Source organism: Brassica oleracea, chromosome C7 (genome assembly GCF_000695525.1).
Source record: "Brassica oleracea var. oleracea cultivar TO1000 chromosome C7, BOL, whole genome shotgun sequence".
NCBI lineage: Eukaryota > Viridiplantae > Streptophyta > Magnoliopsida > Brassicales > Brassicaceae > Brassica > Brassica oleracea.
In genome coordinates this window covers 31662503-31674156 of record NC_027754.1, presented here as the reverse complement: position 1 = coordinate 31674156, position 11654 = coordinate 31662503, and the positions used below count along the sequence as shown (strand labels likewise).

At 34.3% G+C, this 11654-nt stretch overlaps 1 protein-coding gene across 1 annotated transcript; it reads right to left on the bottom strand.

The window, feature by feature from the left end:
• Window positions 1–2193: 2193 nt before the first annotated feature.
• Window positions 2194–6296, bottom strand: LOC106306394 (heat shock protein 83-like). The gene is made up of 18 exons (XM_013742997.1): window positions 5898–6296; window positions 5726–5799; window positions 5508–5633; window positions 5332–5425; window positions 5160–5243; window positions 4932–5075; window positions 4733–4849; window positions 4620–4658; window positions 4449–4529; window positions 4249–4353; window positions 4021–4161; window positions 3842–3934; window positions 3695–3772; window positions 3355–3609; window positions 3183–3285; window positions 2819–3099; window positions 2647–2736; window positions 2194–2554 (listed from the first exon to the last, which is right to left on the bottom strand). The coding sequence occupies exons 1-18, from the start codon at window positions 6153–6155 to the stop codon at window positions 2366–2368; spliced, it is 2352 nt and encodes a 783-aa protein (XP_013598451.1). The 5' UTR covers window positions 6156–6296; the 3' UTR covers window positions 2194–2365.
• Window positions 6297–11654: the final 5358 nt, after the last annotated feature.

Sequence of the window (11654 nt, the reverse complement as noted above, 5' to 3'; positions counted from 1 at the left end):
GCAATATAAAAAAAATTATGATCACATTTTACAAGTCAACATATATATATTATCATAATACATCTAATCTATTAAAACAGGAGTACACTTATATAATAACCCTAAAAGTTACACAATATTTACAGCCAAATGCCATTAAGAATTAAATTAATCTCACATTAAAAATGATTGTCTTTTCTACATATTCATTGTTTTCCTAAAATAACTCAAACAAACTACAAACAAGGAAACAAATTATTAATAACTCAAACGAACTATATCGTTTTCCTAAATGTGATTTCCACGACTATAATAAAGGAACTACATTAATTTAGAATCCAGAATATTAAAACAAGCATAAAATCTTTGATTTACGTCTATAATAAAAGAACAAGCATAAAAACTTAGATAAACATTTGTGGAATAAGCACAAGATCTTATCACGTTTTTACATTCTTTTTTTTTACTTTTCAAAATTACTTCATTAATTTTATTTACCATTATAATTCAATGTCATTTAATTTTACGTATTAACCATAATAATTTCACGTGTCAAAATGAAATTACTCCATTAGTGACAAGAAGTCAAACCGGTTAACAAATTTATTTTTATTTGTTTACTAGATCATTTAGACATGGTCATTCATGTATTCGTTCAGATACATATCAATATTTATGGATATCGAGTTTTTAGATTTAAAGTTAAACTATGTTCGGGTATTATAAAATTTCGAACATGGTTCAAGTTGGATTCTTCCGGATCCGGGTAAATTTGTAGGAACCTAAAAATATCTAAATAACTTATATGTTTTAAGAATATCACTAAAAAAATTATAAAAAGATAAAAATAAAACCCGCACATCCGTGCGGGTTAGTGTAACTTTTAAAATCTATGACATTCATATACGACTTTCATTTTGTTAATATAGTTCATTTCGAATTTAAACTAATACTCCGGTTAATTACTAAGAATATGCTATACATATACATAATTGACCAAATATATTCAGGTTATGTGAGTATTATGCTCCTTTATCTCCCCCCCTTTTCTCTTTTTTTTTCGGTTTCAGTTTGCCTCCGAAGGCAGTGTTGTTTTTGGGGCCTACCCCTTCTTGTTTACTTTCTTGAAACCCATGATAGTGAAATTGCACTCTCTACACTCCACTTTACATATAATTAGGTATATACCATTGACTACTGTATTTAACTACACAACAAATGATAAAGACACAGATGCTCCTATTGATTAAAGACACAGATGCAACAATCCTACTTCTATCAACATTACAAAAGGGCTGATATGTATTTTTGCTCTGAACGAAATCACTATTTGGCCCAATTTAATATTAGTCAAGGTAGATACCTAATATATGCATTCTTATAGTGTTTTGACCCAATTAACTCAAAAAAAAACTCAGCGTTAAAAAGAAAAAGTTAAATATATTTCTAAACACTAAAGGCTTCTATAAAGTTCTTTTATGGTTGAAGAGTTTTGGATCTGTAAGCCTAGGCATAGGCATTTCAGCAATAACCTGAACTCCGAATCCCAAAAACTTTGAATCGTGAACCAAAATATATCGCAGTAAAAGGTATTCTCTCTGTTTCAATATAGATGATGTTTTAGAAAGACTATTTTATTTCAATTTAGACGAAGTTTTAAAATTTTAAAGTTAACTTTAACTTTATTAGAAATTGTTCAATCAATTACATTTTACTGTCTCTTTTATAATTGGTTAACTGATTTTATAGTTATATCTTTAAAATATCTTTCTATAGAAATGTAATTTTTTTAATCTTTGTGCACTATTACAAAAGATAAATATTATGAAATGGAATGGAGGGAGTATTAAGTTAGAAGAGAGTGAATACCTAAACGTGAACGGATATAATACATAACCGGACATGTATACTTTTATCCTAAATCTTTAATACACTTCTCTCATTCTCCCTTGTCCATTAGTGATATCAAGATGAGAAAATCGATTGGTTAAGCTCTATCTCTGTCTTGTCTTTGTGCCTAGTCACTGAGTTTTTCTCTAGTCTCTTGATTTTTTCTCTGCCATTTCATTGAAGCTATGCCAACCCCCGAGTTACCAAGAGATTCAAGCGCCGAAGGGTCGTGTTCAAAACGTCACTGGCAGTCTGGAGTTTTTTGCTTGGTGGGTTTGTGTTGAAGTCTTTCATCTTCCCCAACCTCGATTACAGAACCGCGTCTAAAACCAAAAGACACTACTTTCGGACTAATTCTTGTTCACATAATCTCTAATAACGGGCTTTAACTAGGCCCATGATATCACCAAGGCCCAACACAAGGAAGAGGATCCTAGTTTAGCAAAGCATTGTGTCAAAAATCACTGTAGAAGACGATAAAAAAGAAAGGTTTGAATCAGTCTTGCCACGGATCACTCTCTGCCCTAACTTCAGATGGCTCAATTACTTCTGCTTCTCCATCTTTTGTGTCATCTCCTTCATTCACAATCTTGCTTCCTTCTTCTTCAACGCGTCCCCATCTTCCTCCAACAGCCATAGCCATCATCTCATAAATCTTGTTCCCCAGCTCGGCCGGACTATCAGGCTGCTCAGACAAACACATCAAAAGTGAGCAAAAACAATCGAAAACACTACTAGAAAACAAGAAAGCCAAAGAACTTATGGTAGATCACTTACAGTGAATCCACTCGAGATTATAGCAGTGTCAAACAAGAGATCAACCACTCTTGTGGCTTCACTGCTCTCAGGTGCATTCTTACAAGCCGCCTGCACAAATATATGCAAAAACAAACTCCATTACGCTGTTTCGTAATAACAGGAGATTTTAGAGAGGAGATGAAACACTTACATTCAAGTCTTTGATGATAGGATGATCTGGATTGATCTCTAGTATCCTCCTACCTCTCATGAACTCCAAGCTTGAAGTGTCTCCAAGAGCTTGTGCCTTCATTAACCTTTCCATGTTAGCCGACCACCCGAATTTGCCTGAGACAAGCACACAGGGAGAAGAGCTCAAACGGTTTGAGACTTGGACTTTGGCAACTTTGTCACCGAGCTGTTGCTTCATCCAGTCACAAAGAAGATTAAACTCTTGTTTAGCTTCCCTATCCTTGACTTCATCTTCATCACCTGTCAAAAAAAAATGGCGCCAAACTCTGTTAAAAAAAGATATTTCAAACTGATTGAAACAAGAACTGCTAACAAACACTTACCAAGTTCCAAATCTTCTTTGCTGATATCAACAAACTTCTTTTCTTTGTAGGTTTGTAAGTTCTGAATAGCAACTTCATCGATAGGTTCAACCAAGTATAGAACCTACAATATAATGAAAACAAATATCAAGAGAAAAGCCAAGTTGAGAAACTAATCTCGAATCATTTGTACCTCAATGTCCTTTTGAATGAGCTTCTCCAAGAACGGAGCTGACTTGGCACTTTTGAGGCTGTCAGTGGCAAGGTAGTAGATAGCCTTTTGGTTCTCTCCCATGTTCTCGATGTACTCATCCAAACTCGTCAACTCCTCTTCGTTCTTGGAACTGTAGAATCTGAGCAACGGTGTGATACGCTTGTGGTTGCCAGTGTCTTCAATACAACCCAGTTTAAGGAATTTACCAAAGTTCTCCCAGAACTTTTTGTAATCCTGAAACCATTCGTACCAAACCAAAATGAATATCAAATTGAATGAGCTTAAGTGGAGAAAATGGGTTTAACGAGGATACACGTACCTCTTTGTTTTCACTCTCGGAGATTTCTTGAATCATGTCGAAAGTCTTCCTAATGAGCCTCTTTCTCATGATTCTTACCTGAAATGTTATTACAAGATGTGTGTTAATATGAAGGTGTGTGATTCATATAACTGTGGCACCACTTACGATTCTGCTTTCTTGGAGAATTTCACGTGAGACGTTGAGAGGAAGATCATTTGAGTCCACAACACCCTTCACAAAGCTCAAGTATCTTGGGAACTATAAACAGATAATGAAACATGTTATAACAAACAAAAAGAATGGAACCATCGGAGACACAATGTGGTTCTATGTTTTAAACTCACCAGCTCTCCATCAAAGTCATCAGAGATAAACACACGCTTCACATGGAGGCGAATGTTCTTTGTCTTCGGATTGGTAACGTCCTCGTTGTTAAGAGGACCCATCCCAGGGATGTATAGAATGCTCCTGAACTCAACCTCTCCCTTTTGAGAAACAAGAAAATTACACAAACTATAAGCATCCAATCAAAGGAATGATATTTATATATAATGAATAGTATAAGCACCTACCTCAGTTGTGAAGTGGTTGTGAGCGAGTGGATCCAAAAACTCATTGAATGCCTTCTTGTAAAACTCATTGTACTCCTCCTTTGTCACTTCCTTTGAGTTTCGCATCTATTTTAAAGGTCAAAAAACAATAATCTAGTGAGCATGTCAGAACTCATAAAGGACCAAGACAAACACACACATTAAAAGTGCTCAAGGCTCACCCATAACGGTTTTGTTTCATTGGCTAGCTCCCAATCCCAGTACTTCTCAGTTTTAGTAGTCTTCTTCTTCTTGGGCTCTCCCTGGAATCAAACAAGAAACGAGGTCATGTCAATAGCTAAGGAAAGTGAAGGACAGTGTTTGGCTGCGTGACAGTTTACAGAATATTTTACCTCTTCTTCTCCTTCCTTAGCTGGTTCTTCCTCTTCAACCTAATTCAAAACACGTTTGCAGTGTTAATACATTCTTTGTGATTGCAATAAGTGACGAGGTTCTTGACGCTCACCTCAACAGTCCTTGATTTCTCCTGCCAAGTGTAAATGGGAAACCCAACGAACTGAGAGTAGTTCTTCACAAGGTTCTTGATTCTTGTAGACTCCGCAAATTCGTATTTATCATCCTCCTGCAGCCAGGAGTAACCAGTCACATTAACAATAAGAGATCTCAACGCATCAATTGAAAGAATATTAAATAAAAAAAAGTACCCTTAGATACAAAGTTATTTGCGTTCCACGGCGCAGAAAGTTGTCAGGGTCTGTTTCTTCTCTGATCACATATGAGCTACTATCAGCTACCGACTCCCAAACATATTGCTTGTCAGATTTGGGGCTTTTGGTGGACACAACAACCTGAAAGCACAGACAAACTATAAGTCCACCACTCCTCTTCAGAAGACACTACGTGAAAAAAAAAAAGATTTATAAAGTATTCACCTTTTCAGCAACTAAGAAAGCAGAGTAAAACCCAACACCAAACTGTCCTATCAAACCGTTGTCAGCACCAAGGTCCTTGTTTTCCTGAATAACATAGAGAGACACTATAACAATGAATCCAAAGACTTGACATCGAGATAGATCTAATAGCAACTAATATGCAGAGAGGTACCTTAAGAGCCTTCAAGAATTTGGAAGTACCACTCTGAGCAATAGTTCCAAGGCAGTCTATAAGTTCTTCCTTTGTCATTCCAATACCAGTATCACTACATTATTCACATCAATCTCTTTAAGTAATCATTCTTATATAACTAACCGTTAATACTCAAAAGAGAATTAAATCATTACGTAATGGTGATGGTGCCGTTATCAGGATCAGGCTTGATACGGATCTCAAGGTCACCACCATCTCCAAGCAAGGCAGGCTCCGTCACACTCAAGAACCTCAGCTTATCCAACGCATCACTTGCGTTACTGTAAACATACCACAAAACACACAATCAAAATCAGAACTTTTACAGAAACACACACACAATCCAATTCTGAAAACGAATCCATTAACTCACCTTACAAGCTCCCTGAGGAACACCTCCTTGTGACTGTACAAGCTATGAACAATCAAATCCAACAACCTGCTAACCTGCGAACGAGATTCAAATCCAAAGTCTCAAACTTTATCCATTTCGAGACATGCCCACAAGTAAAAGATCGAAACTTTTTTTTTTTGAGGGAGCTAACCTCGGCTTGGTACTCGAACTTCTCGCCGGACCCTTCTTCATCAGTCGTCTCTTTCTCCGCCACGGCGGCGTCGCACTTGACGGCGAAGCGGTTACATCTCTTCTCCAGATTCCAGCTGCAGGAAACGCCGGTTCTTAGACTGCCGCCGCGAGGGAGAAACGAGGTTCTGAGATGAGAGAGGCGAGGTTGGTTTGCTGGAGTGAATGGAACAGATGTCAAAGGGGTCGTGTAGAGGCTTCTACTCAGAGCAGGGGCCATTTTAGATACACAGAGAGAGAGAGAGAGAGGTTTGAAGATCTCAAACTCTTATCTGTAGGGAGAAGAGTTGTGAAAAAGTTGAAGGAGAAAACCCTACTCGAGGTTTAAGAAGCGTTTACCAGAAGAAGGGTGTTTCGAGAGTGTGAGAGCATTATCCGTTCGTTTCGCACGCGCCTCTTGGTCACATAAAGAAAAATTAGAAATACGGTGATAGTCACGCTCTTACGGTGCGAGTATAAGGTGACTGACATGTAGAAAGCCTATTGGGCCTTGTATGTTTAACCCATTACCGTCTCTAGGAACGTAGGATTTTGAGTCAATGTCGGTCTGAAATACGACCACGTAAAGAAACTGGGTCTGACTCTGAACTATGCTATGGTCCGAAAAAATATTCATTACAAAAAAATATAATTTAGTATTTTTATAATTCTAATTTAAAACTGGGTGTAATGTGGTATAACACTATTCATTACAAAAAAATATTTAAAATATAATTTTATTATATTTCATTTAATAATATACTTCAATTACTATTAAATTTATAAGGAAATTTGCCACAAATATCACATTCATAGTATCATTTTTCATGTTTACACTAACCATTTTTACCATTATTTTTAATAAAAGGTAAAAAATATTTATACCCCTAGGTTTAACTAATCTAGACTTAGAGTTTAGAGCTGAATGGTGGATAGGATTTTTGGAATGTAAAAGTTAGGATTTAATAAATATATAAATAAATACTTAAAAATATAAAAAAAAAATTTAAAAATAGTTTCAAATATAATTTCCGATTTTCAAAAAGAAATTTTGAAGAAAAAAAATTCAAACAAAAAAAATTATAAAAAAAATCAAATTTGAAAAAGTATAATTCGAAAACATAAAAAATTATTTTCTTATTTATTATTTATTATATATATAGAGAGAACAATGGTATAAACGTCTTTTGCCACTTAATAAATAATGTACTTTTGAAAATATCTACTTAGTAGTGGTAAAGATAAATAATGCTACCTTGAAAATGGTAAACATGAAATTCCCTCTACTTTATATTACAAATCAAATAGTTTATTAAGTTTTGTGTATTATTATAAAAATATATGAGAATTATAATCAATTTTTAAAAAATATTATCAAAATTTTCTAAGTTTTTATCGGGTCAACCTGTGTAAGTTCACGGGTTAATGGCAGGATTTTTGGTTTTATCAGATTTTTAATTAATAGGTTTTCATTAAATCTAAATTTGTGGAAACATATCAGTTGGTAGAATCATGATAGAATGTTACATGAAGAATATAAGCCCGTCCATATTATATACGGCCACCACTTTACTGGTCCAATTGAAGGTCCGAATCAGATATGAAAACAATGCGTATATCTTAATTCGTCAATAAACTACACATGTACTCCTACTAAAATGAGTTAAATAATTTTCAAAAATAAATTTTTTTTTCGTACCATTTAAATGTTTCACGATTGGTTTCAGTTTTTTCGTTCTAGAAATATAAGATTTGCTTGATTATTTATGAAATTCAGTTCAATTTAGGTTTCAATTTTTTTCCAGTTTGCTACAGTTTAGTTCACGGTTTCGGATAAATGTACAAAAATCTATACACTATATATATTATGTAGAAATTCATTTTTTAAGTATCTTGCGTGTAGTAAGTATGAAGAAGAGAGCCAGGTCCAGAGTAGCGTGTTGACTCGAGTTCTTTGAACAAGCTCTCCACATCAATTCTGAATTGACGATGCAATGCTACTATTCTGCAGAAGACCGAAAGTGCCAAGAAGAAAGATTAGTGAAAGAGTTTTCTCGCTAGACGATTCTGTAGAAAATAGAGATCATAGATCTGGTGCGTCTTAGCATGGAACGGACTTTCCCCAATCGAGAAGAAGAATTTAATACAATCGAAGCACTACAAATCTATACACTATATATATTATGTAGAAATTCATTTTTTAAAAATATATTAAATTTTGAAAACAAATCTGCGCTTTCCAAGCGCGGATCAAAATCTAGTTTGGTGTTATTGTTGGAAATGCTCTTAGAATTGAATTTGATTTCAACTAAGGGCATGACTGGTTCAAACGCAGCGGTTGCAGTTGCGGGAGTTTGCGGATGCGGGTGGTTGTGGTTTCTAGCGGTTTTAAGAGATTTGTACGATTGGTTCAGCGGTTAGAAATTGGTGCGTTTGCGGGATACTTATGACTGGTTAACTACCAAATACAGCAGTGGTTAAAAAATAAATTAAAAATATTTACATTTTATATAATTATAAAAAATATCAAAAATCATAATATTATAATAAATATGAAAATTATATTTAGAAAGCTATAGTTTAAATTTTTAATATTATAGAAAATATTTTTATTTAAAATTTTATAATATTAATTAAAATATAATAGATATAATTTAGTATTTTTATAATTCTAATTTAAAATTTTTATTGAATATTTTTATTTTTGTATTGATATGGTTTTTGAAAAAAAAGAAAAAAAATTACCCTCCCGCAACCGCAAATGCTAGCTGGAAGCAGCTTTTGATTTTAAGAGGTTCTGAGCGGTTTAAAACGATTTGTAGCGGTTTGTGTGATTGTTTCGAAACGCTGTCAGCCGCTAGCAACTGCAAAAGCTGTGTTTGCAGGTGGTAGCGGAGAAACAAGTCAGACCCTAAAATATATTTTGGATATGCATAAAAAATCTAAATCACAGTAATTTATTTTAAACTGAACCGAATACGTAAAGAGCTGAACTAAATTCGAACTAAAATTCATAATATTCTAACGAGGCAAAAAAAAAACTCTAGTTCTAAATATCTGTAATTCAAATAGATCTGAACTTGACTGAATGACACTACTCCCCCTAGCCTGAACAATAGGGTTTGATTAATATTATATTAAATGTTTTTGTAAATGAAATACTCTGGATGTAGAGTATGAGACGTTTACACTGAGAGACACTTTTTCTCTTTTGTTAACGTCTTAAGACACATTGTGTAGATGAGGCACAATATTGGGACAGCTATCTTTTCGTTGGACATTAAGGCCCTCCGCGCGAGTTTGGAAAGAGAATGTTTCCTTTAAGGAACCAAACCAGATAACACTCTGGTTGGAATAAATGCAGAAGGTGGAAAAGTAAAAGTAGGTATATGAGTTTTAGGGTCTCTTGTTTGGGCCGTTGATTTTTTTGGTGAAACAAGATCTAATGGTTCAGAAGAGGCGTATAGTTTTGGCTCTAATAAATGTTTTTCTTTAACGTATAGTTTTTGTTTGTGAGAGTTGTGTGATGTCATGTGAACCACACGGCTTTAACCCTTTCACTGATAGATTTTTCTTTTGGTTTTTAAACAAAAATGTATCTGAACAAAATCTAATTGTTTAATACGAAAATAAATACAAACATTTACAAAATGCAGAAACTTTCATCTTATACAAATCTCGTAAATACCCAGAACATGGAAGACAAAGGTGGGATCTTCATTGTTATCCATATCTCATCTGACCACCTCTTATCTGACCATTGTGCACTTGACCCTCCCCCCCCCACTCTCATGTCGACAGCCACCAGATCCACACAACTGCCGATCACATCCACACGTCACGACATCAACAATATCAACACAACCACTGACCATGAGAACCCCGTCCACAACTCTTCCGACCACATCAACAATATCCACACACACATTGACCAAAAGAGCTACCATCACCTCCATTAATCACCACCTCCAGTATCTCCTCTCCCTCTATTACCACTTTCGTATCCACCACCGAGAGCTCCATTCACAACTCTTCCGGTCACATCAACAACATCAACACAACCACTGACTACGAGATCCTCATCCACAATTCTTCCGACCACATCAACAATATCCACGCACACATTGACCAAGAGAGCCACCGTCACTTTCATAGGGTTTGGCCGAGAAAACATAGTCAACTAGTTGTTCTAAGAAGCGGGGTCTAACTTTCCATGTGGAGTTTATCTGTGAATCAAAGGAGGCGGAGAAGAACAGATATCGAGATTGAGAACTAATCGGCAAGAGCGTTGAAGACTACGCGGCGGCGGTCGGGGCTAAGGAACGATCCAGATACTGAAATCGAGAGGTGGAACACGGTAATACGATGTCGAGAGAGACGAATCAAGAAGATTTAGAGCGGCATCGAAAGTATCTTTCTCAGATTACAAATTTGTCTCGCGGGAGAAAGGGGGTAGGGTTTCGTCGTTTCATAGTTTTCTCAGATTAGGGATTTTGTTTGAAAGAGGAACCGACGCCAAAGAGATAAAGTGATGTTATATTTTGATTTTTAATTTATCTTATTTGTCTAGGTAGATAGTGTAACGAAATGAGATGTCTTTTAGTTAGAGGTTATGTTGGTAATTTTGTTAGGGTGATGTGTCTTGTATGTCCAATATGTCTCTTAGTGTAATTGACAACTTAGAATGTGTCTCATAGGGTAAAAATTTTGTAGAGTATTATCGTCTGTGTGGAAATGTGGAGAACTACAACATTAATTCTAAAAAAGATACACAATTTTAAGTTATGGAAATTACCGAAATAATAGGTGTACATCCATTACATATTAACTTATTTAATTAAATACTAGAGTCTGATATGTGCGCCAAGGCAGATTTTGGTTTTTGGGCGTGAAAGTTTGATTTTTACTTTTTATAAATGGCGTAGTGACATTTTAAACACATAAATTATTTGTCTAATTCTAGGTTTTTACGAACTTACCCGGACATAGAAGAATCCGATTCGAACTCATCTAGAAATTTATTATATTCGAACATAATTTAATTTTAAAATTAAAAAAAATATCCGAAAAATTGATATATACTCGAACGTGTACCTCAATTATGTAAACAAATATTTTTTTGTTAACCGGTTTGAATTCTCGTCACGAATATAACATTTTTATTCAAATTTGTGAAATTATTAAGGTTAACACGTAAAACAAATGATGAATTATTATGGTAATGCAATTAATGAAGTAGTTTGTACTTCTGTAATAAATGAAGTTGAATTAATTAGAAAATACAATAAATGAAGTGTTTATAATTAGTTAAAAAGGAACGAAAATCTGTAAGAATTTATTTAAAAATAGACAAGTGTTATTTTGTATCTATTCTATTAAAAGAGAATCATTCTGAAAAAAAATCTACTTATGAAAGGTTGTTAGACCATTTCATTTACTAGCAATATATTTGGTCTTACCATAATATTTGACTAACAATATCTAATCTAAAATTTCTCTAACAATAATTTATTACACCACATCTTTTTGAACATAACAAAGTTATACAACAAATAAAATTTTATTTATTAGACCATATCACACGACAATGATATACACAATATAGTTTTTATACTTTATTATACTCTTTTCTAAACATACAATATAGTTTATATACTTTATTACACTCTTTTCTAAACATCTATATAGTTCCAAAAATTTACAAAATCAAATTTAATACAAACACTTTAACAAACCATAT